The sequence below is a fragment of the Castor canadensis genome, chromosome X, assembly GCF_047511655.1.
Source record: "Castor canadensis chromosome X, mCasCan1.hap1v2, whole genome shotgun sequence".
NCBI lineage: Eukaryota > Metazoa > Chordata > Mammalia > Rodentia > Castoridae > Castor > Castor canadensis.
In genome coordinates, this window is record NC_133405.1 from 67960385 (window position 1) to 67988118 (window position 27734).

Here is a 27734-nt window from a genome sequence, read left to right on the forward strand (position 1 = left end):
TGCAATAAATGCTTTTTTATTGTATGCTCATTTCTATGAGTAACATTTAGAAATAATAATTCCACATAACAGTGACAATCTTATTTTACAGCGTGTACATCATTTACAGCCACATAACACACAATTTTAGTAGATTTCCCAAATTTAATATTCAGAAGTTAAGAAAGATAAAAAATTTATTTTCAAGTAACTGATTCTTACCTGGTGCAAAAACAGAAAAGTGAGTATTTAAAACACAAAGTCACAATATAGCATAAAGAAAATTACGTTTTAATTGTGTTGAACAGATGAATGTAAACTAAATTAAACTAAAACTTAAAAGTACCCATCATATGCATTACATTTATGAACAGGATTTTCATTAAATTTCCCTAAAACAGCTTTTAATATTAAGCGCCATTTTGATTTGCAGCATGCTAACACAAAGCGTTGTTAAAGGGATGCATATTTTAAATTTATACACTGTAAACTGAATATCCACCTCCAAACTCTACTGGCAGCATACTGTTCTGTTAAACACTACATAAATACTGCCTCATATTGAAAATTCATGTTAATAATATGGTATATAGATTTTAAAAATCAAAATTTTCAATAATGGCATAAAATTGCACCTTTAAACATTAGAGCAAGTAAGACTAGAACAATCATACTTGTTAAGACTGTCCTAAAAAATTCTAAACATTGTAATATTTAGGAAAACTGTGTTCTCTCAATTTAATCTTTAGATCATTAAGAAATATAGTGCTGATTTTGTTTGCAACACTACAGCTGCATCCATTTTAGAAAGCCACATTTGCCTCAAATATATTTTTGTCATCTATACCATACTGAACAATCTACATGAACATCTGAAAAAAGGGAACTTTAGTTCTTAGATTTCACCTCAGATTTCAGCACAGAATGCTATATTTTAAACATTCTATTCTGTGATAAAATATTCGCAGCTCTGAAATTCTTTTTTTAATAGCACTGAGTTAATCTAACTTGTTTTCCTGTAAGATTTCTTTAAATGAGTACACAAAACTTTTGCCATTTCTGGAATTCAATGTCCAGATACAATATAAAAGGCTCCATGACTAGTAACTGATGAATGACTGCATTTTATTTTCTCACCCTATTTCTAAAATTGCATAAAAGTGAGACTTGCTTGCTGATTTTAAATCCCTCAATTATGTAGTTTTTTCAGAAACATGTCTCTAGTCTGAACAAACAAATAAGATATTTGTCTTTACTTTTCTCCTCTGTAGTTTAGTTATACATTTAAGACTATTAGACACTTATGTTTTTCTGCATCCATTCTATGGTGCTTCTTAAATTCTTTAAATAATAGTCAAAGGGCTAAGAGATTTCCCTATCAATTCAAATATTTTAAGATCTTTAACACAAAAAAATGTAAAGTTATAGTTTGATATCAAGGCTTGAAACCAGATGAAACAGTGAAATTTTCCTCCCAAGTAGCATATCTTATTTTCTAAATATCTTCTTTCTTTATACTGATCTTACTATATAAGAACCTCCTTGTGGTGTCTCATAATATGCTGATTTTTTTCTGATGGTCTTCGGAATCCCTTCTTGCAGAATTCACACCTGTGTGGATAGTCTTTTGTATGTATTGAAATCACATGTCGTTTAAAGCCAGATGCATCTGTAGTGCTGTATTCACAATACTCACACTGGTAAATTTTCCTTCCAGTATGGGTTTTCATATGCTTTTTTAGCTCATTCTGTTGTCTGAACCCTCTCTTGCACCTTTTACACTTCAATGACTGATCCTTAGTATGAACTGAAAGGATATGACCACTAAGAATAAATGGATCTGATGTTTTAAAGTCACAGTGCCTACACTGATGAATCTTCCTACCCTTATGAATATCACTATGTTTTTTGAGCTCTGAAGGACGATGGAAACCTTTATCACAGACCTCACATTTGTGAGGAAAATCCTTGGTATGGACAGATATGATGTGCCGCTTAAGGTCACTTGAGTTGGTACTCTTATGATCACAATGAGGACACTGGTGTGTTTTATGTCCTTGAAATAAATCCAGATGGCGTTGAAGCTCCCTCTCATCACCAAATGCTTGGGGACAATGCTCACATTTATATGGCAAATTGTTACCATGCTTAGACTTAATGTGAGTTTTCAGATTTGATTGATCTGCACACCTGAAGACACAATACTGACACTGGTATGGCTTCTCACCAGTATGGGTTCTCATATGTTTCTTGAGTTCAGAAGGATGTCGAAAACCCTTCCCACACTCAACACAAACATGAGGAAAATTCTTACTGTGAACAGCCAACAAATGTCTGTTCAACAGTCCTTGTTCTGCAGTTTCATAGTCACAGTATTTGCATTTGTGCATCTTCGGCTCCTTGTCTCTTAAGATAAGTTTATTTGAACTCAGTGGACTAGCCTCTCTGTATCTTCGTGTGTATTCTGTAAATTCATGGGTTTTGTCAACTTTGTTTATAAGCTTATGGCTTTCTAAGTGGTTATGGAAACTTACTTTCTTGTTAGTTGTAAAGTCACAATCTGTACACTGATATTTTTTTCTCATCAAATGATCAGGATGATTCTTCATGTGTCTTTTTAAGAATCCTCTGGATTTAAACTTTTTTGTGCAAATATGGCAAGGATATACTGTCAGGGGCTGTCCATCAGGACCTATTATAACAGCTAAATAAAAAAAAATAAAGGAAATTGCGACATGTGGTCAGAATGTTTTAAAGGATTTTACAACAAGTTGCCAAAACTACCTGACATTCACTATGTGAAAACTATACTAGTTGAATAAAATCCTACAAGATAAAAATGCACAATAAAAACAATTTATGAAACAATTTATGGTACTTTTTGTCTCACTAAAAAGTAATGAATGGTAGTTACCCACTTGCCAAAATGCTATCATCACATTCTGTATAAGGAATAAACAAGCTTAGTTTTTTAAAGTACCAGTTATAGATTGCAAGAAAACAGAATTATCTATATAATACACAGAGAGGTACAAGGGGAATACAATGACCTTATAAACGAATGATTTTTTCTTTAGTTATAAAAGTAATTTTACAAATTATAATATTGATAAAACAGAGCATTTTACCTGTTTGCCACTGCCTTGCTTCTCCCCTTCTCCTCTTCTTGGCTTTTTGTTTAAGTACTTTATTTGTATTAATTGTATCACAAATTTGAAGGTACTGTGCTGCTGTACTGCTTCTGTTTTCTAATGTTGATTCCAAAGTATTTCCTGAAAAAAATATCAGTATACTTTTTAAACTACATAAACTTACACTTTTTTTGTTTCGTTAGATGAAATACTGCAGATAACATGCTACCACATTGCCATTGTGGTAGTTAATTCTAATTCTCTTCTTTCTCTCTCTCTCAGATGTGTACACTGCAAACACTTTGACTAGGATATCATATTAAATCTACATCAAAATATCTCAGTGTGATCATCCTAAGTGAATAAACTGATAGATAAATTTAACATATGAAAATTTTATGACCCTATATAAAATCTTGGCATCAGACCAATTTCTGACCAATTGAAGGTGATGAAATTAAAGGGATTTAGCAAAAGACATGCATATATCAGTGAAACAATAAAGTCATGTTTATTATGTGTAAATGTAAAAATAAGACATCATATAAATATACTTTAGAATAATATACATGATGTGAAAGATATAAGGTATTTAGATTAATTTTAGAGACTAAAATAGATGTGGCAGAAAATTTACTGTCATTTCAGTAGGATCAGTTCATACAAAATAATGTTCTAAATAAAACTCCGGTTCTCACAAATCTTTTGCTATAAAATGTAGTTTAAAAATGATACCTATAAACTGTTGACTAAGCATATATGCTGTGCTCTTATTAATTTCTATGAAATCTATATTTAAGATTAAGTTGGAGAGCCACATACTTCCCAAGGGTAAAAACACAACAATCAGATACTTTGTCATGACAAAAAGTCTCCTTGCTCAAAAAAAAACAGATCCATCAATCCAGGGTGCCATTGACTCATACCTATAATCCTAGCTACGTGGGAGACTGAGATCAGGAGGTTAGTGATTTAAGGCCAGCCTGGGCAAAAAATTTGCAAGACCCAATCTCAACCAAAAGTTGGCATGGTGGCATGCACCTGTCATTCCCAAGTTATGTGGGAGGCCAAGATCAAGATCCAGAAGATCCTGGTTTCAGGCCAGCCTGGGAAAAATAGTTTGAGACCTCCAACCTCAACTAAGGAAAAGCAAAAGCTGTGCTTAGTGGTGTGTGCCTATCATCCAAGTGACACTGAGAAGTTTTAAATCAAAGGATTGTGGTCCAAGGCGGCCTGTGCATAAAGCAAAACCTTATCTCCAGAATAACCAGAGCAAAAAAAAAAAAAAGGACTAGAGACATGGCTCAAGCTATAGAGTGTCTGCATAACAAGTACAAAGCACTGAGTTCAAACCATGGTACCACCAAAAAAAAATCAGATCAACCATGGAATAACACTATATAGAGTACATTAAAACCAAAAGAAATTAAAATGACACATAGATTTTATGTAAGTTTTGTATATATAAACCAACTAGTTGCCAGGTAAATTAAGAAAAGAGTTGCACCTCAAGAAAGGCATTAATAAATGGTGATATCATGAGCAAATTTTATGTTTCTGCAAATAATTTATATTTTATAATTTTTTCCATAGCAATCTTTTATAGCCCATAAGGAAAAGTGCCTGAGATTTTTCAGGGAAATCTAAAATGAACTGCATTTACAGATTAATGCACATTATTTCTATGCATAAATTAATTGCTTATGAAGAGGCAAGCTCCTATGAAGCATCTATGATCAGGCAACTAACAGTCCAACAAATGTGTCTATAGATACAACCTAACTACTCTTTGCTTACCAAGAAGTATATAAAATCATATATTTAACTGACATCTCACGCGTAATGTTCTCTTACCTGATGCTTGACAATCTTCATACCTTCGGGAAACTCTTCTTTCATCTCCTAGAAAAGAAGATTGATTACAAACTGATACACTGATTATAGTGATTACTAGCAGATCATATCTTAATATACAATCTTATATTCTCACCATTCCTTGGGTTAAGTAAAATTTTTGTTTTGTTCTTCTACTCCTATAGACAAGTCTTATACATTGAAAATAAAGGCTACTGTCAGCATCCTTGGAATTGTTAATATCTAAAGCAAATTTAAATTTTAAATAAAAACTAAGTAGCTATTTCTTCAGAGTATCCCAGAATTGGTGATGTTCAGTACAAGACTGCTGAATGACTGAAGCCTTGGGAGAACTGTGTTTGGATAAATTGACATATTTGAATACCAAAAGTTTTCAAAGTAAAGAGTATACCTGGTCCATCTTGTTCATGACTAGGAATGAGATAAAAACAAACAGAATAGGAAAAAATAACTTGATAAATAACCTTCCATTACATACTTTCTAAAATAGCACACTTGAATTTGTTTCCATTCAGAAGCTAAAAATTTATTATTTGTGGTATTATAATTTAAATAAATTTTTCCAAAGGGGGAGGATTGATTTTCAAAGTGGATGGAAGGATATTACTATTTTAGGAAAATAAAATGTTTTATGGCACTCATTTATACCGGTAGGATTAATATAGATCTTAATGAGAAATGCATTAAGCAAGGTTTATATTAAATAGTATAACATATGTGATAGAAAAATTATGTAAAGTAACTAGAGATGAATCAGTCTGTAGCAAAACATTTTATTATATTAGCCAACTCGCTGTGGCATTAGCAAAGCATATTTAATGGCCTAAAGGCCAAGTAAATACATATGTTATGTACTTATCAGGTGAAAAAATGCCAGTGTCCTACCATATGATGCAGCCCAGACAACAGGGACAATTGTTTTATTAACATCAGAGTCCTCAAGCTGAGTCTCAGGGAGAGAAGTTCCTTCCTCTTCCCCTACAATGACTTCCATGTAAACTTCATCTGCTATTTCAGCGCAACCTAAATTTTAGAAATAATTGCTTGTTTATTACCCTAAATATTTAATAAATGGGTAAAAATTCCAAACAATTTAAATCTTTTAACTTTCAGAATTTGTTTGGTTAATTTAAAAATTTATAAATTTAATTTAAATTTATATTAGGTACCTTTGGAGGCTAGTGCTACTCAGAGAAAATCATTTCCCAAAATTCTTATCCTCTTCCTAAAATCAATTCCTATAAAAATGGCTTTTTGTTTTTAAAAGAGGGTCTCACTATGTAACTCAGGCCAGCCTCAAACTTGGAATCCTCCTACCTTAGCCTCCTGGGTGCTGGGATTATGCTGGGATTATAGGTATGTCCCATAATGCCCAGTCTCAAAATGATTTTTTAATTATATAAAACGTGCACTTGAAATATATTGGCTGATTTTACAATCCATTGGGCATTATAAAATTATAAAGGGGGTTGTATTCCATAAATTTGCCTGAGTTCTTTGGAACTCAGCAAACATTTTCTATAGAAACAATACTAGAAAATTATTTATGCTATCCCACATGCTATTTGTAATACTACATGTGTAATGCAAACTAATCGAAATACTAGTAGTTGAATAAAGTTAAACAAAAACAATTAAAAATATTTATATTTGTATATATTTATAATACTCTAAGTATTAAATGTTGATGTACAAGAAATCTGTGGCCACCTTTCAAGAAGCTGGATTTTAAGACTATTATTGAGGAGAAAAAAGATGTAGTAAGTCTCATTTTTTAAAAACGTGGCAAAAAACTATTTAAACCTAAGAGCCACTTTATATACTTTATGTGAAAAATAGTTTTATGTTTAACCTGTTACATATAAAATTGGTTTAATATACGCTTTTCTTTTGGTTTAAATACTGAAATCTTCTGTTTATTATAGAAGATACATGAAAATAAATGTGGGAAAAATGTGTCCCTATTCAACTAAGATCCTCTTCTCTCTATTAATCAGAAAAAGACACAGTAGATCTACGTTTTCCACATCCTCGCAGAATGCTGGCATCAGGTAACCTGTGCCTCAGTCTTCCATTTCCTGACTAGTTAATAAAAATAAAGGATTTAGAAACCAAATAGAAATTATTTCATTGAACTCTTCCTCTCAACCCAAGTCCTCTCTACTTTTCTTTTTTTGGGGGGAGGGGGTTTGTTGTTGTTACTCATTTGTTTGATATTTTCAGCTGTAATATACTACTCATGTTTGGGGGGTAGACTTTACCTCCCCATGGCTTCTAGAGAAGGAGACTTGAGGAATAGCTACCAAAGTGCAGCATAAGGTAAAGAACAACATTTTCAGGGTAATGCTGTGAAATGGAGGCTCTTGCCTTTCTAAGGCAAAACAAAATTGTGTTTTCTCAGCATCGCAAGGAGACAAAAGTAGCCTTAAATAAGAACTGTACACTTAAGTAAAGAGAAAGTAGATTGAGAGTAAAATGTCTTCATAAAGAAACATGACACATGACAGGAAGGAAAGTCTGAGGAGCTTTTTTACCTTATGGTCCTCAGACTGAAGAAACCCTAAGACACAACTACTCAGAGACCATTGAAAGCATAATAAATCAGAATCCTGGCAGATTAGCTTGAATGAATGAATACTTACCCATCTAACTATTCAGTGATAGAGAACAACCAGTTAGCCTTTCCACTGCTAAATCCAAAGAGAGGCTAACAGTGCTTGCTGCCATGTAGGAATAACATTGGCAGCAGAGTTGGATATGAGTTCAAATTATGACTTCTTACATAATATTAGATTGATCTTGGGTAAATTATTTTCCCTAAGTCTTTTTTTTCTATAAAACAGGGATAATACCATCTACCTTGAAGATGAATTGTGAGGATTAAATGAGATAATATACGCAGCATACCTAACAACATACACGGCAATATTGAATTTTCGGTATATTCATGAGCTCTATTAAGTCAGAGCCTATATATTGCTCATCTCTCTACTGATAAGAAATTATTTGAGATATAGATTTCATGTTTGCTGATCTGAATAATCATTTATCATGTATACATGGACCCTTCCCAATGTTAGTTTATTGAACATTTATTCTTATACAGTGCTTTGATCTTTTGAGATTGCTTGTTTCTTAAAATTGTATAATTGCTACCTATAAGTTACTACAGCAACCCTTTTTTTTCTTACTGATATCATCCTCTTCTTGAGAAGAATCTTTAACTGCCATGTAAACCATCTTCTCTCGCTGCATTCGGCTCTGGTCAAGCACTCCAGCTACAGAATGTCCACTGGTATACTCACTCTCTGTGACAATTTCTGTTCCACCTTAAAAATTAAAATGCATATCAAAATAGAGAAGCATCATGGAATAACCCCAAATTAGTAAGGATGCATAAGAAATATTTTCTTTTAGAAACTTTTTTTAAAATCCAAAAAAGCTGCGAAGTGTCAATAAAAATGTTCATGTAAGTTGCATTTTAAGTTTTCGGTGCTCAGAGAAATAACAATAATTGCTAACACATATATCACACTTATATACCAAATGCTATATAAATCTTTTGCATACATTTACCCATTTATTTCTCAGGGCAGCCATATTAGGTAGTTACTTTCATTATGGCCATTTTATGGGTGAAGAAATAGAGGAAGACAGAGATTATGGAAATCACTGAGTGTCACTCAGCTAAGTGGCAGAACTAGAATTAAAATCCAAACAGCCTGCCACTAGAATACATGCTCTTAAATATTCATTACAGTTTCTTACTCTTAATCAAATCCTCTAATTTGTTTTGATATTTTAACTACAATATTCTACTGATGTCTGAAAGAATCTAAGAATGATATAGCCCATCTTCCTGCTGTATATTCATATATTCAAGTAAAATTTTCAAATATAACATCTAAAAGATCTATAAACTTTTTTCTAATTTCTATTGTAACAATAAATTAGTCTTTGTACCTATTTCAACATCATCTTCAGCTTCTGCTTTAAATATATACACTTTTATCACTTCTGAACCAAACTCATCTTCTTTAACATCTTGTTGTGAACCATCAGTGCCAATTTTTAACGGTGTGTTTCCCATATGCTCTAATTTCTCTCCAACATCATCCACTGTAAAATATAAAGCCATTTCAATCAAAATGTACCACTGATATTTTGTGAGTGTAAACCATAACTGCAAAAGTTAAAAAAATGTGTTAACTACCTATCTAGTATATTAATTTGATTAACTATTATGCAGTCATTAAAAATGTTGTATTTCATGGAAAAATAGTACATAAGACCAGGTACACTACATTATGAAACTGTTTTAAATTAAATACTATCACCAAAATGATGTTATTATAGAAACACCATTGAAATTTAAAATGGTAGGCACATAATATCTAGGGGAAATATATTGCTTGAATATGACTATTACCATGACAAAGTTTATAACATATTCATTGCACAGGTTATGTACTCTATACATGTGAGATTAATGCCATCCTTAAAAACTGTAGAGCAGAAAATAAAATTTGGTAAGTATAACTGAAAAAGTAGAAGAATCCATTTAGGTATTTCCTTCATATATGATTTTGAAGTAAAGCACACTTTGCATTTTAAGTTAAATCCTATCACTAAAATCAGTAACAGAAAAATTTAAAACAAAGCATATGTATTGCTCATAAAATAAGCAATAAAATAAGCTCACATAAACAACTCTCAAATTAAATAGCAATTGCTTCTAAAACCAATTAGCATGTGACATCTAAAATTTAAAAAGTGAAACACAGAGAACATCTAAATGATTTTATAAAAAGGAGTTTTCATGAATCATAAAAATAGAACCTTACTACTCTAATTTTTGTTGAGTCCCTAGGGCCATCAGACTACAAATTTTGTGTGAGTGTAAATTTAGCAGTGTATGCTTTATTTAAAATTCACATATGAAGGAAATATCTAAATGGGTACTTCTTTTTCCCTTATTAAAAACCTGATGGTTCAACACATATGAAAAAAAATCATACAGAAAAATAAAGCAACAGTGTTTGAGACTACTACTTAAATTTACTTACAAATTTTTGTTCTTTGCTCTACTTTCTTTAAAGATAACATTAATCTCACATGCATGCTACATGTGAACTATTCAGTTAACTTATTAATAAGCATTACCATGTCCATAAGTCATATCCAAGCAATGCATTTCCTTTAAATATTCTATGCCTACTATTTTTAACTTCAATGCTCTTCACATAAAAACTAAAATATAATCTAAATCTAAATTAGAAAATCTGATCCTCCATATATATATATATATATATATATATATATATGTATGTATATATATACACACATACATATATCATGGTATATGAAACATAAAATCTTGAAACTGCTAAGTATTTCTAACAATTCTAAAACTAGGGAAAACAGAATAAAATGCATTAAAAAGGTAAAAACTTTGTACTCTTGAAAATTTCAGGAAGATCTAAATGGGTCAAAGTCTACATTTCCCTAATTTATTTTAAAATTCAATACACATTAACTTTTGCAAAGCTACTTTAACTTCATGTTTAAACTGTTTAAATATAAAAGTTCCATTCTATTTTACAGTTTGAATTCTTTAGTGTCTATGAAAGACAGGACCCAAATAATACATATTGGGCAAGTAGAGTGGCTCAAGGTAGAGAACCTGCTTAGCAAGCATGAGGCCCTATGTTCAAACACCAGGACAGCTTTAAAAAAAAAAAGACTAAATATTTTTATTCCACCATAGCACCTAATTATACAACAATATTTTTTGGCAATTTTGGGGGAGAGAATAACACAAATTAAGATGAAAGAAAAAGTATGATTAAAATTAAAAGAAAGTTGTTTTCAGGAAAAAAAGTACTTATTTATTCATGGAAGTAAAGATATAAGATACACAAAAACATCAAAAAATGTGCAAAATTTGAATTTCTAAGGCTGAAATAACTTACAGTAAATTAATGACACTAAAAATACTCATTTGATAAATATTTTTCTATTTTCCCTCTGAATTAAACTGTAATTCATGAAACCAAAGCTTATGAAATAACACTTTTTTGAACACATCCAAATTGCATACCATAATTTTAGCTTTAAGGATGGAAATTACTGTTTCTATTCTCATTACTTATTCTGTTGCTATTCTTTCTGATTCCATTTCTGCCTTTTATTAAGATCCAAGCTTTAATGTATCCATTATTTTCTACTTAGATTAAAGTCCTCAGAATGAACAATTTTGAAATGAACTAAATAACTCAATTTGTTCTTTATTTTAATGTTATAGATGATAAAGATGTTAACATGCAGTTTGAAGAAGTTTGAAGAGGTACACCACCAACTTGTTACAGAAAGTAGAAAGCTAACAAAGATTTAATAGGCAATCAACTAAATTTAATACTAAGTTTTGCTCATTATGTACCCCAGGCTGGTCTCAAACTTGTGAATCTCCTGCCTCAATCTCCCTAGTGATGGTATTACAGGCATGAACTACCATGCCTGGCTCTCAATGACTCTTTTTAATGCAAACCTTACTTAAAATGTCTACAGCTCAAACTTAACATCTTTGCTTATAGTAAAGTGTGCAGTATTCAAGCCCCACAGTGTTGTTTCTCAACCTTTCAATAAGTGTATAATATTGATACTCACCACAAAATTCCACTGGCACTAAATACAAAAAAGTAAGATGCACTGTTTGTCAATAATGCAAAGTTTGATAATTTTCAATATTTTTTATAGCTCATCCTCATAATTTGATTAAAAATCCAGTTTAGCAAACTACACATTATATTTAAATTTTTAATTTTATTTTTGAATTAGCAAATGTTAATAATACAAGGGGATTACTTTTTAAAGCTATGTAAGCTTTTTACTTTATTCCTTTAATGTTATATCTATTAAAATTATGAGCACAATATAACCACACAGTGTACTAATGTACTACAGGGATGGAATTAAAGCAATAAACAAAGGACCTTTATTTCATAATGTAGAAAAACCCAAAAATAGTCACATTTAATTTTCAAAAATGTGCCACCTTCAGGTATATATCCAAAAGAAGTGACAACATATACCCCCACAAAAATTTATATGCAAATTTACATGACAATATTATTCATAATAGCCAACAAGTAGAAACAAAAAAATGTTCATCAACTGATGAATGGATAAGAAAAATGTGTTATATCCATGTAATGGAATATGACTTGATAATAAAAAAGAATGAAGTACTGATACATATTATGACACAAATGACCCTTGAAAGCATTGAGCTAAGTGAAAGAAATCAGACATGAAAGGCCACATATTGTAATAATTCTATTTACATGAAATGTCTAAGATAAGCAAATCTATAAATTGGGTTAACGTTTACCTGGGGGTGGATGGAATAGTGGGTAACTTTTAAAGGTTGTAGGGTTTAATACTGAGATAATGAAAAGGGTTTAAAATTGATTGTAGTGATGGTTTTACATTTTGTGAATATACTAAAACAGCAATTTAAAAACTTTTAGATGGGTGAATTGTTTGGTATGTAAACTGCATCTCAAAAAAGTGGTTATATAAGAGCATTATAAAAGTTTTAACATTTTTCTTTTACCACCAAAACTGTTGATGTTTGAATGAAATTTATCAAGATAGTCTACTGTACATAAAATTATGTCCCTGAAGAAAATATGAATTAATTTTTATAAGTAAAAAGTCATTTAAATAAATGATAGTGGCTCATTTATAAAGGAACCTTCCTATTCTAGTGAAGCCTTTCATGAAAGAAATAATCACCCTGAAATGTCTGAAGGGCGTTAGACATTTTTTTTAAAAAGTACATCTGGGACAACATTAGACAGATACGGATATCCTGCATTAAATTCAAAGTTACTGAGCACAAGTGGTAGAGCCTAACCATCTGCTAGGATAAAGTGTATGTGAGGTTTAGCCTGAATGTGGATTGAATTCAGATGCAGCTCAAATTGAAAGAAGATAAAATCCCTAACTCTGAAACTCACCTATTGATAAAGATTCCTTATAGAAATTTTTTAGGAATTTTGGAACAAGACAAGGGTCGGTTTAAATTCCTCAACTTTAACTCTTAGATGTTTAGAACATCTCTATTTTGGAAAAAAATAGAAAAAGATCTCTTGGTTTAACATGGAGGTCTTTAAAGGAAATTTATTCTAATTCCTGAAAGATTCAACAGCCAACAGAAACTGAGAGGAAGATCAAGGAAGAGATGAAGAGAAAATACAACAAAACAAAAAGAAATGGCAAGAGTGAATAGTTCCAATTTGAGTATTATAACCATTATAAAAATAGTTAAGGATATGGGTATTGGGATAATGTATAATAGAGAAAATACTTAGTTTTTGTGTATTTGTACACATTTTTTATAACACAAAATAGGTTTAAAAGGCATTTAAAAATCATTGATGCTATTTTCTTAGTAATAATTAAAAAGTCAGTACTTCCAAGCCTAGATTCCCCTAAAGTTACTCCATAGTTCTTCCAATAATATAGAACAATAAAATGTTCTCTTTAATATTCAGTCTACTTCTATTAGAATAGAAGGACAGAATTCCTTGCATTTGATACATATGTGGTAATTATGAAGATAAATACTCTAACTTAAAATATTTCAGAAATGCTTTTTGGAAGAAAAGAACTTTTACAGAAAAATCATAGAAGATAATGTAAAGCATGACTATTCACAATATGTGATGTCTAAAATTTAGACCATTTTAGTACCAAACAGTTTAATTTTAAGGACACCCTATTAAAGGCATCTTGACTTTTAGTACAGAGAGAATATAAAATATTACTAGAATGTTTTAAATGATAACTATGCTGTTATAATGTCAGGTTAAGATGTAAATATGGAGTTGCTTTGGTAATCCACGTGGATTTTTTTCTTAAAAGATAAAAATGTTTGCATAATCTTTTAGTGGCTTAACTCATTCTCTTAAAAAATGTAAATATTTGCCTTCAGAAGTGCTGATAGAAGAAAGGTTAACATGCTAGACTTTAGAATAATATCTGCAAATTAAATAAATAAATAAATCTAGTTTGTTTTTAGTTTAAATTCAGTAGCACACATTTAACATACAATCATTTTGTACAGTAACACACACACACATACACTCTAAATGTAGATTCTTTTCTCAATCATTTTTTTGTATTTTTTTAAAAAGAAGAACAGAATTCTCCCTGGGAAAGTAAAGTCTTTACCTAGTCTTTACTACTTGTAGCATGATCCCTTTAAATTTTATAAAGTATAGACTCACTTCTTTTTAAAACTCCATCAATAACATATCCTGAGACTTATCTCTGATGCTCTGGCAAACCTATCACTTAAAATGAGAACAAAATATTTCTTTCTTCTTCAGACGAAATGTTTTAAGAATCTCACAAAGCAGTCTGAAATAAATGTGTTAAACAGTATTGTGTAGACTACACACACACACACACACACACACACACACACACACATACATTTACATACAGTCAAACAGAACAGAAACCCAACAGAACTGGAGACCATGAACTGAACTGAGTTTTGTCTCAAGCATTTGAAAATCTCTTAAGACATTTCTTAATGCGTTATGTTTAATTCCAACACAAAGGTGAATTGAGAACTCCAGTGCCTGTCACATTGAAAAAGAAAACAGTGGTGGCAAAATGTTACTTCTGTTTTGAAAAAATATATAAATGTATATGTGTATACACACACACAAATACACACACACATACATGGGCAGTACTGGTGTTTGAAATCAGGGTTTTGCACTTGTGAGGGCAGGTGCTCTAATGCTTGAGCCATGCCTCCAGCCCTTATTTTAGACACAGGGTCTCATTTTTTGCCCAGGATGGCTGGGCCACAAATCTCCTATTTTATGCTTCCCATCATTGCTGGGATGACAAGTGCACATCACCAAGCCCAATTTTTTTTCCACTGAGATGGGGGTCTCACAAACTTTTTTGCCCAGGGTTGGCCAGTAGTCACCATACTCCAAATCTCAGTCTTCTAAGTAGCTAGGATTGCAGCCTCCCATGTAGCTTGGGATGACAGGTGTGTGCCACCACATATCCAGCTATTGGTTGAGATGGGGTCTCAAGAACTCCCTTCTCAAGCTGGCCTCAAGCCACATTCCTCCTGGATCTCAGCCTCCCAAGTAGCTAGGATTATACACATGAGTCCCCACCTTGAACTATATATGTATCTGTATACACACATATCATTAAAATTCTTGTTGAACTTTACAAATCTGTATTTCTATTCTAAGATGTTAATACATTGTCTTATTTTACACCACTTTGGCTATAAAATTTCACTAATTAAATTAGAAACATGGGTAAAGTCAAAAAGCATCTCAACAACACGATTTTGTAAAAAATTATTTTTCAAACATGTTACCCCCGCAACTTTCATTAAATATATCCCACATCCCAGAAAACCTTTACATTACATTATCTCCTGAGTGATTTGAGGACTTTGTGTTTCACTTACAAGATATCATTAAGTAGTCTTCAGAAGTACTCTTGACATCATCATCATCATCATCATCTTCAGTTTTTATAGTAACAGTAGAATCAGGAACACTACCAGCTGCTTGAATCACAGTTTCAGTATCTGAATTAGTTACAAGAACTTCCTCTGATACCATTGTGGGAGAGTCGACTCCTGAAACACAATCTTGGACCACATGTTCCAAGTGGCCACCAGGACCAGTAACAAGATCAGCCACAAAAACTTGCTCGGGTACCCTAACAGTTTCTGTAATTAGTTCAGAAGTCAAGATGTGATCCCCATCATCTTCCTCTAAATCTTCTTCAATTGCAACATCAGCTTCAAGTACAGCTTCAGGAACAATCACACCTTCTGTTACTACATCAGTCTCTGTAATGATATCGGGCCCATGAACAACTTCAGCTGCAAGACCATGATCAAGAGTTATCCCATCATCTGTGACAACGTCAGAAACTAATACAGCTTCAGGGACTGAAACAACAATATGGTCTCCATCGATATGTGCAGTACCAGCCATTCCAGCCACTATAAAACAAACAATTATCAAAAAAGGTAAAGTTATTTTATTAATTAAAAGTGCCATACAAAATGCTATAAATGCTTCTTAAATATTAACTAGTTCATAAAATATATCATTTTCAAAACACTGATGGCAGCATAACTACAATAGAAACCATCAGTAACTAGGAATTGGGGTAGACGAGGGTGAAAAATGTTAGTAAAATCTAAATTAAGACCTTAAAAATAATTCCAAGTTAAACATAAAAGTCATAATGAGACATCACTAAACCCCAATTAAAACAAGTAAAATATAAAACAGATTTATGAAGATGTGAAGAAACTCTATGTCTTATATGTTCTTGATGTGAATGTAAAACAGTTAACAGCCACTTTGGAAAATAGCTTGGCAGTTTCTTATAAAACTAAACATTTACTTGCTATATAAACCAACCATTGCACTCTAGGGCATTTTTCTTAGAAAACTTAAAACATATTTTTACACAAAAACTGCACATAAATATTCAAAAGATCTCACAGTAACGATTACTCATCATATAAAGAAAAAAAACACCCTAGAAAAAATCCAAATGTCCTTCGACAGGTGAACGGTTGATTAAGCCAACTCTGCACATCCTTACCAGGAAATACCACTCAGCAATAAAAAGGAATAAACTACTGATATATTCAACAACATGAATGAATCAGAAAATTATGCTGTGTGTAAAGAGCCAATCTATAAAGACGTGATACTTTATAATGTATAAATGGAATCATTTATAAAACATTGTCAGGGTGATAAAATTATACAGATGAATAACAGATTAGTGGCCTCCAAACGTAGAAATATGTATGAATACACAGGGGTGGCATAAATATAGTAACAGAACAATTCTGTACTTTCACTGTGGTGGTGCTTACATGAATCTACACATGGAATAAAGTTGTGTAGCTACTACACACACACATATACACAAAAGTGTATGGCAAAATGATGAAAACTGCATGAGATCTGTAGTTCTAGTAAACTATAATGCACCCATGTTAATTTTCTGGTTTTGATATTGTATTACAGTTACATAAGATGCCACCGTTGAGGGAACATGAGTAAAGTATACTCAAAACACGATATACTACATTTTCTTACTTCTATGAAGCTATAATTATTTCACAACATTTAAAGTGAAAACAAAAGTATACAGACATAAAAGAATACTAATATGTTCAAATAAGTGAATTAATAAAATATATTACAAAATATTATAAACATGAAAGTCCTTAAAATTCTTTTAAGTAATAAGAATAATTACATCTCAAAGTGAAAAACATTTTTAACACCTTATTTTAAGCTAAGATTTAGTTCGATAATAGTAAACATAAAACAGGAACAAAACGTTAAGGTTTTTCTTGAGCAACAGAGTAAACAACAACTTCTATCTGCCTTATAAATGTTATATGAGAATAAACTCTTTTCATGGGGAATTCTTTTAAATTCCGCCTTCCTGAGGTGGTAAACAATAAAGTTTGTGGGGCTGACTATAATAAATTATCTACATGAAATTATCCAATATAAAGTCTTTTTCAACTAATGATCACTTTCTATAAAGTAGTACCTGAAGGACTGCCAAGTGGGCAATCTATTGTACTATTAGAGTTATAGAATGTTGTCTATTTTTAACCCATTCATTAGGAATTGAGTTAAGGATGAAAACTAGCTGACACATTGAAAGAATAAGGTAAAAAGGGAGCTTTCAACAGACCTCTTGAGATTATCTTCCTTTTAATTCTTCTGAATTATTTTCACCATTCTCAAACTCTCACCTAAACCACCAAATTTACATCAAAAGAACACAACTGGTAGACAAATGTAGTATGTATAGAACTAGTGTGTGTGCGTGTGTGTGTATGAGGTACTAGGGTTTCAACTCAGGGCCTTTGTGATTGATAGACAGCCACTCTATTACTTGAGCACCATCCCCAGTCCTTAGTGCTTTATTTACTTTTCAGGTATTGTTTTGTGTTTTTTGCCTTGGCTGGCCTGCAATCGCCTATTTACACCTCCTGTGTAGATGGGATGACAAGCATGGTAGCCACCATGGACCAGCTTTTTTCTTCTTCTTCTTGTGACGTGGTCTCACTAACTTTTGCCAGGACTGTCCTGAAACTATGATCTTCCTTATCTCCCCCTTCTGAGTAGCTGAGATTGTAGGTGTGAGCCACTGTACCTGTCCTTAAACAAGTACTTTGTATTCATATATCCTCCATTGGTCAGGGATGCGGTTTCAAATTTAGCATTTAACCAGACTGAAAATATGATGGGTTTTAGCAAGGAAAATTAAATAGTAAGCCTGTAAAATTCACAGTGCTGGAATCCTTTTTATGTTGACAATAAAATTAGTATTTCACAAAAATCCCATAAAAGATTTAAAAGACATGAGACACCATTCACTTTAGAGCACTTCTAGAGGTTGGTTTGGTTCCTCAGAGTATACCACAGAGAAGGATGGAAAGACAGAATAGTGCTAGTGCTGGCCTGTGTTCAGATTAACCTGGCCTGGTGAATTCTATAAAGATAGAATAAGTGATTGTAAGTTCACCTAGCCTCTGGTAGGAACTTAAAAGACAATCAGCTCTAAACAAAAACAAACATGAACATACTTGTTAAACCTTGTTCACCCTAAACCAAATGATCTCAAGGATCCTAGAATAAGAATTGATGAATGAGAGTACTGTCAGATTACTCAGACCAAGATGCAAAATGTCATGTATTAAATTTTGTTCTTTTCTCTTACAAGTTTATCTGTTAGAGTCTATTGAATTCCTAAACAGAGCCATTTATTTGGCTATATTTATTAAGCACTAATAATGTGTCAATCTGATTATATATATTTATATATATATTATCCTCAGAACAACTATATATGGTGAGTATTACTATTATCACTTTAAATATGGAGAAATTATAGTTTAGAGGGTTAAATAAGCTTGCCCAAGGCTCAATCTGGAAACTTGAATGCATTGACTCCAGATTGTCTTTTTTCTACTTGCCTAGCAGGATGAAATTCATTTATTTGCTCTAGAGACTAAATTTAAAAGAGATTTATAGGATGAACCATGTGGGGCACTAGCAAAGTAATAGTTTGAGGAAAAGCATAAAAAGACATATCATGGGCTGGGGATGCAGCTCAGTATTAGAGCATTTACCTTGCATGTGCAAGGAATTGGGATCCTTTCCTAGCACCACAAAAAAGTCCTATCACACAGGAACTCATTTGAATTTTAAAGCATTTAGTAAGCAGCACAAAATGGCATTTAGAATTTATCTTACTAGCATAGGGAATTATAAATGATAAGAAAAATTATTTCAAAAGTGTAAAATCAATGAGATTACCACATAATGATAAGAAACAAATCAGATTTCAAGTATTTCCCATTTTATTGAAGTTATTTAATTAAAATGTGAGTATCTAGAACTTCACTAGAGTGACAGCATAAAATTTGCTTTTGGTGAGTCTGTCTTGGACCACTATCTAAAGATGTTTTGCTATTTAAGTCCCAAGGCAATGCAGACTTTTGCAACATTAAAATCTTAAACACACATTACAATTTTCTCAGACTCCAAGGGCAATCATTATTCTTAGACACCAATAAAGTTACCACATAAAGCAAAATGTTGTAAAAGTTTAAACCTCAACTACCTTCAAAAAGAAATTGATCTGGTAAGTCTAGATTAATGTTCCAGATTCACTATACAGTAGATATCTCATACTCCCAACCAGAAACCTTATAGGATTTGAAAATCTTATGACATATAGTGTACTTTATTTGGGTGGCTCTACCTGCACCGTGCTAAACTCTGTTTCACAAATACTGCTAATTTATGCGGTACAAACATTTAAGTTTTAATGTGAACAGAAATTCAAAGACAATATATCTAATTTCTACAGAAATCTTAGATTTTAGAAAGTTTAACAAGGGGATAAATTAAGTACACAACACTGCTTTAGAAGAAATCTAAGCTACTGGAATTAAAATTTCCAAGAGTCTTCTCAATAAAGGTCTTTTTAGGTTTGGACCAGTTTGAAACTTTTGCATTTCATAAAATATCATACAAAAAGAAAACACCTATGTATGAAGCTTTGCTTACAACTATACATCAAATATAGAGACAGCTGCTAATTTCTAAAGGTTCAAAATACATTTACCAAGGATAAATGGAATCTTAACATATTTTAGGTCAACGTCATCACAAACTACAAATCAGTGAGCACTACTCACTTTAGCTGTTCTTGATTAAACTGGAAATTAAGAAAAACAATCTTATCAAAATATAAAAACAATTTAGCTGACATTGATTTACATGCCTCAAATTAAGAGAGCATAAAATGGAATTTAAAAGAATATATCTTTTAAAATAACAAAAATATGGACACAAAGTTAAATAACTGTATTAACAAAAAACAGTGGCTATACATTTTTAGCATAAATAAGTGTATTTACCCTATTAAATTCATTGCAGGAAAGGATTTAAATACTATGAAAACATGAAAAACTGGAAGTCATTCCCAGACTTTTCCATTTTACTATTCCTAAAACAATAAGAGCTAGGGAATGGAAATTTTCCTTCAGCCCATACTATATTATGGAACTGTAATTGTGTGTAAATATATGAAAGGTACCCCAAGAAGAAGTGCTGTTTATCCTGTAGTTTTAAGTTTGCCCTGGCACATTGCTACATGCTTAAAGGAAAGGGATCTAAGATGCAGAGCTTTATGTTCTGAAGTGTGAAAAATATTTCAACAACCCAAATATGCATTGACAGATGAATGGATAAACAAAATGTGATTCACCTATTCTTTGACTATCATTTGGTCATAGAAAGGAACAAAGTACTGACACACGCAACAACATGAATGACACTTGAAGACATGCTAAGTGAAAGAAATGTAACACAAAAGGCATGCATTATATCATTTCATTTATAAGAAGTATTTAAAGCAGTAAATCCATAAATTAGTGGATACCTAGGGTTAATGGGATGGAAGAAGATGGGGATAGCTGTTAATGAGAATGATGGGCTATTTTAGGATAGAAAATTCTAAAATTAGGCAGTAATGATGATAGCACAATTCTCTATTCTAGTAAGTATTTGAATTATAAACTTTAAAATAGGTGAATAGTATGGTACTGAATTATGTCTCAATAAAAAAGAAACTTGTATATAAAAACAGCTCAATATGCATGTTCTACTTCCTTAGCAACTAAAAGGAAATAAAACATCAAATGTAATAAAGGATTGATCAAACCTCAGGACACTGAGCAGGAGCAATGAAAAAGAAAGGTGTACCAATCAGATATTTTTCACACTTTGGAAAGAATCCCTATTTATTTATTTATTTGGTAGAACTAGGGTTTGAACTCAGGGCTTCACACTTCAGCCACACCTCCAGCCTCTGCTCTGGTTATTTTGGAGATGGGGGTCTTGTGAACTATTTGCCCTGGCTGGCCCTGAACCACAATCCTCCCAATCTCAGCTTTCCAAGTATCTAGGATTATAGGCATGAACCACTACCACCTGACTCACATTCACTCTTGATGCACCCAACTTTACTCATCCATCAGAAATGTCAAAGAATCACAGAATTGGAGAGGACCTTAAATGTCATTTAGTCCAGCCCCCTCATTAGAAAAGTGGATTCAGTAGTTTACCCAAGTTTATTAAACAGCTAGTTAACAGCACAACCAAGGCAAGAATCCAGTTCCTCTGATTCTTCTTACTATGGGCTTTAAAATAGGGGACCAAGTGACATATTCAGTCACATTATGTTAGAACAGTAGTAGCATTTTCTTAATTGAGCATTTCTTAATGAGTTCTAGGTCCCTATTACTACTATTACTCCATAGCATCTTATATATCCTGTTTATTTTTTTCACAATTTGCCATTTTTATCCTTTCACTCCAATCACAACTTCAACTCTTATGATACTGTCCCTGCCTTTTTTATTTCAGATATCTGTCTCCCCTACAATTCAGATCAACTTAATCCAAATTCAGTTTCTCTGTTGACTATCAGTGGAGTCTTAGTATCTTCATCAAAATGACTACTGTTAACAGGCTACTGAAGAGCCAAGCATGGTTAAACATGCCTGTAATCCCAGCTACAGAGGAGGTGAAGATCGAGAGGATCACAATTTAAGGCCAGCTTAGACAAAAAGTTATCCAGACTCCATCTCAAACAAAAAGCCCAGTGTGAGTCCTGTACTCCCAGCTACGTGACAGGCATAGGTTAGGGAATCCAGGTCTGAGGCCAAGTCCCTGGGGCAAAAAGCATAAGACCCTATCTGAAAAATAAAGCAAAAAGGACTGGAGTGTGGCTCAAGTGGTACAGCCTCTGTCTAGTAAGGCCCTGACATCAAACCCCAGTACCATCAAAAAAAGACACTACCAAAATCACTGGACACAAGTAGGGAGTCTTTTCTTTTGGAAAAAAGAAAGGACGGAAGGAAGGAAGGAAAAGAGATGTGTACTATTGGTGACAATTTTCTAAATAAATAGCATCAGAATACAATTAATTACCAAGTATATGATTTTGCCTATATAACTTTATAAGCATCTAGAGCCTTTGAATTGATGGAAACATTTCTTTTCCCATCTTTTTAGCAATGCAACTTAAATGTAATTTAGAAAGGAAATTTTAACATTTCCTGCATGTGGAAACTGATAAATACTATCAAAATGGAATACAATTACGGACTTACTTATGTAAAGTGATTTTTTCTTTTCCTGTAACATATCACCTCTATATTCTGTTTCTTTATTTCAATTTTCCCACAAATCCTAAGAATGATTTCAAGTAGATCACTGATGTGTATCTTTGTTTTAATAAAATAAACTCTACAAATTTATTTTCCAACTGAGAGAATAATATTTTATTGTAATTCTCCTTCCTTAATTTATTTTTGAGTTTTAGCATATTTTCACTTGAAAAAAATACAACGAAAAAATGCTTTACCAAAATCTTGCATAATCATGGTATGGGCCATTCTAGAGTCTGATGTGTGCAATCCAAGACTTCCACCACCTGAATCCATACTTAGCAAAGTTCATTCACCAATATCTGTAAAAGAAATTGTTTTTAAAATAATTAAATATTTAGCCTAAAGTCTGTTGTTCTGAGAAAAATGCAATTGAAAATATGCTTCTCAACAAGGTATGCAAAGTGCATTACCAAAAAACAAAAACAAAAACAAAACCCACCAAAACCTTGATTAGATGCTTTATGTGACAACCATAAATAAAAGAAGGAGTAGGTGGAAGTAAAACAGAAATAATGGAGAATGAGACACAGTTAGGGTGATAAGCCATAGAGAAGTGATAGAAACAAGCAAAATAACAAAACTGCAGCACTGAAGTTCCAGTTATAAAAGAAGAAAAAGAACAAGATGACAACAGACAATAGTTGGGATATTTTTATACATTACTAGAGGACTCAGATGTCTAGTATTAGTGAATCTCATCCAGTGGCTCTCATCCATTTCTTCCAGACCCAGATCAGCCCTGCAGCGGAGCTCTGCAGATAAACTTGTATTCACCTCTGGATCCTGGGATTCTACTTATAATGTAAAATGTTCTATCCCAGTTTCCCTGGAGTTCTTTGAACCAGAAAGGACTTCTGGCCTCACTGTACTACATTCTCTTGTCTCACAGTTTTGAGGACTCATGAAACATGACTGTTTCCTAAATATGGTAAAGATAAGATCAATCACATACAAACATTTAGCAAAATGTTTCTTTCAGCATATCACTTGCAATTGTACAACTGATTTTTTTTCAGTAGTGATTAACTCATGAGAGTTTTTAAAGCAAAGGCTCAAACCTGTTTCATTTCCTGAATTCAAGATCCTATATTTAAGATCATCAGATAGTATGAAACAAAAAGCCAGATGCTGTCAATATATCATTTATAATTACATATGTACAAACATAAGATTCTAAGTAAATCAACCAAAAAGGTGCTAATTGCATAAGGCATTTATCTCATTCTCACTTTGAAGTGTTTAATAAAATGGGCTATACTGCACAAAAGATGAGGTTACATCCTTAATGAAGTTTTTAGAAAGTTTCTGTGTAAAAGAAAGCTATTTTTAAGTACTGGGGGATGTCTAAGGATTTTTGTTTTGTTTTTCTTTCCTTGCCATAAAGCTCTATACATGTACATGAGGCAGAAAATTTTCACAAGTAACTCCTCATCAACGCAAGTATGCTACATCTGTGTGGCTGTCATTTCTATGTATCAAAGAAATGAGGAAAAATTATGTGGGACCAAAAGTAGATAGATATTTGGTAGAAATTCTTAGTTGCATTTTATTTTTTCAAAAACCACATTGTTTTCTGCCTTGCTGTTATGCAAAATAAGGTCAAGAGGCCAAGAGAGTTCACAATAAATTACCTGTATGTTCACACAAGATAAATTAAAATACCATAAGGACTTATTTTTGACACTTAAAACAGTGTGTTATTTGAACTTTAATTTGACCAATTGTTCCCTTTACCACATAACTAATAGAACAACCACAAATGTTTTAAAATGCTTTAATTTTTTATTTAGTCTAAATATTAAGTAAGATAAAATGTTAAGTAATTTGTTAATCACCTTTATAAGTGATTTGAAGAAAATTGTAGATTTCCTTACATTTTGTAACTTCCAAACTATGTCATTTTCTTCCGGCAAACGTTTTCTTTACCTATGGTAAAAATACAGTCAACATTAGGTATTTTAAGACAATTTCAACTAAATCTCTTACACAACTTAGGAGTGTTTCCCTTTACACTTGAACTTCTAGGGTGAGATTGGGAAGGACTCATATGCTCAAATCTGTATTTATCTGAAAAGCAATCAAAGGGATGCCAACAGAAAAAAATTACTGCAACAAAAGCAATTCTTTTACACTTAAGATTTGACCACTTGATTTTAAAAAATCTTTTGTAAATCATATTTTAAAGATTAGTAGCAACACCATTTTGCAAAGTAAAGAAGAACCATCAATGTTTATCCTTGCCAAATCGCACTGTACAGAAAAAAATTTGCCTTATCCCTGCATGAAATGTAAAAATTATAACACAAAATACAACTATTATGGGAAGTATCACACTGTATGAATACCAAATAAATAAACTGGAGCCGTTTTTTCATATAGGAACTTACATTAAAAGATCAATAATAAATAAGAGAACAGCAGTGTGTTAAGTATTTGATAACTAATAAGTAGCTAGGCTTCTTAGTCTTCTGAACAGTGTATCACACTCAAATGGAGGTAACCTACCAAGTAAGCTTCAGGTAAACATCTTTTCATCAATGCACGGCGAGCAGAAATCAGTAAAATAAAATATAACTCGAATCTGTGTCCTTTAATCAGCTCATTCAGGACTAAGATTCTCAGTGATGTCAACAGGATAAAGGGTAGAAGAGAAACGGTAAAACAGCCGAGCAAGAGAACCCGAAAGTAGTATTTGAGAGATAGGAGACAAAGGAGCCCTGGCAAGTAGCAGTATTGCAGCTTTGGACGCAGCCCTCTTCCCGCAGAAGTCTCCCTTTCCCACGACCATGCCAAGTTTCAATCATTTCAAGCAGAACGCACACACGTGCCCTCTCAGATATTACCTATCTGACTGAATCTGAAACCGAACAAGCGAACCTTCGCAATGGAAAAGAAGAGACCAACAAGACAAGAATACCCTTTCTCCTCCTCCCTCTTGTCACTTGGTGCAGCGGTTACCACCGCTGCTACCCACTGCTCAGCCCCTCAGCCTTCTCCCGCTCCCTCTGCCCCGCTACATGGGAGACGGCTGGGAACCAAAATGGTGGTGTTTTAGTGGAGGCGACAGTTGCCTCACACAGCAACCCGCCCCCCTTATACACACACCCAGGCGCTGAAGGCTCCCTATTCCCTAAAATGCCCGATTCGGTAATGCCACTTCCTCACAAAACACTGCCATCCCTCGCGAATTCCAAAGGTTACCTTTAGCGGCGGGAGGGGGACAGGGGCGACGCGGCGGTAGGGATGCGAGTGAAAGGAATACGCGGGGGTCGCTGTGAGAAAATGCCAAGGGGACGCCGCATTCTTCACTTCACCGTTTTGTTTTCCGCCATTTTCCTGTCACCCTAAACCACCGACGGCCTCAACGACGGCTCTAGCTTCCCGGCGCTCTGGCCTAGGGGAAGAAGGGCTTGACTAAGGGGGAAACCCTTACTTTTCTTCAATTCCTCCACCCTCGCCTACCGCTAATGAGAAAAACTGTCCGCCCCGGGGAGGAGGTAAGGCTTAGGGACTAGACGCCACTTCCATTGTTCCCTTCATCCTATACTATATACTGGGTGTGAGCCTCTCCTCTCCGCCCTGGAGAGACACTGAGCACGGCGGACCCAAGTCTCTGTAGTTTCTCCTCAGGAGTCTCCTTACCTGTCACCGCGCCGCCGCCGCCGCCGCCGTCGCCGCCGCCAGTCAGGCTAAGACCGCGCTCGGGATTGCTGCGGGGGGCGGCAGCTGTACATCTGTAAGGTCCTCACATTCGGGTTTCCGAGGTTCAGCAGCCCGAACCAATCACAAGCTATTCTGCGTCTGGGAGGCGCGCCGCCTTGTGCTCCTTTATATTGCTGCTCACATGCTGAGGTTGCATTACGTCACGCTACCCTTGCTGCAGGGTAGGGGGCCAAAAGGGGAGCGCGCGCACGCGCGCGCGACTGAGCTCTTGGATCTCGAGCTGGATTTGTGCTTGGAGACCCCGCGGACTTGCAGCCAGGGCTGCAGCGCCGGCGGAGTGCAAGTGCGCAAATCCAGATCTTGGGGCGCCCCTGAGGAGTTTCCGTGGGAAGATTTTCTGTTTTCCAGGTTTCCCATGGGAGATGAAGACCGGAAGGAGGGGAAATCAATGACAGAATGACCATTCAGTGAACCTCTAATAGATGTTGGATGGCATTAAACTACACACACACACACACACACACACACACACACACACACACAAACACACCCTAGAGGATGTGAGAAATTTAACCATAGAGATAAGAATAAAACCTATGTGTTTTTTGCACTTTCCTTCCCTCTCTCCTTTCGTTCCCGGTTTTTTGTTGTTGTTATTGTTGTTATTTGTTTGTTTCTTTCTTTTTATTTCGTAATGGTAGTTTGATGAAGAAAGTAAAGGAGAATGAAGAAAAGCATGGAAGGCAAAGGTACACAAGGGACCTAAATGAAGTGAACACTAAACACTTCTTCAATGTGTCACTTTGAGCTTCTGCATGCATAAGGTAAGAGAACAGGGAGAAACCCCGTAGATGTGGAAAAAAGGAGGTGGGGACTAGATTGCATACTGAAAATAATTTATGTTCCAGGACTTCAGCTTTAATTGTATGGTCGTTTGGGATCTATAGCAGTATTTTACCAGTATTCCTGATACTATGTTTGTGTAAACAATTTGAATATTTGCAGTTAAAACACGTTATTGTCCTACATCATAGAGATAGTTTTGCCAGATCTCTGTAATTTAATATGCTTCTAGAGACTTTGAGAAGCATTGTAGGAGATAAAATGTGAAATTCCTACTACAGTATTTGGCTCATAGAAGATCACGAGGTGGTAAACCCTCTCTGTAAAGGATCAGGTAGTAAATACTTCACTTTTTAAGCTAAATAGTCATATTTCTTGTGGTACTGGGG

General features: G+C 33.7%; 1 protein-coding gene across 13 annotated transcripts; it reads right to left on the reverse strand.

The window, feature by feature from the left end:
- Positions 1-26651, reverse strand: Znf711 (zinc finger protein 711). Of its 13 annotated transcripts, none has more exons than XM_074063324.1 (12): positions 26482-26651; positions 26041-26233; positions 24714-24765; positions 23503-23591; positions 23034-23138; positions 15502-16047; positions 8949-9104; positions 8177-8314; positions 5871-6008; positions 4965-5012; positions 3108-3251; positions 1-2683 (listed from the first exon to the last, which is right to left on the reverse strand). In XM_074063324.1, exons 5-12 carry the CDS (start codon positions 23110-23112, stop codon positions 1506-1508), a joined length of 2427 nt encoding a protein of 808 aa, XP_073919425.1. In that variant the 5' UTR covers positions 23113-23138; positions 23503-23591; positions 24714-24765; positions 26041-26233; positions 26482-26651; the 3' UTR covers positions 1-1505. The 13 variants fall into 13 exon arrangements, with proteins under 13 accessions (XP_073919425.1, XP_073919421.1, XP_073919420.1 ...); XM_074063320.1 differs by having other exon boundaries at positions 23503-23758; XM_074063319.1 differs by having other exon boundaries at positions 23503-23758; positions 24675-24765.
- Between the last annotated feature and the right edge of the window lie 1083 nt (positions 26652-27734).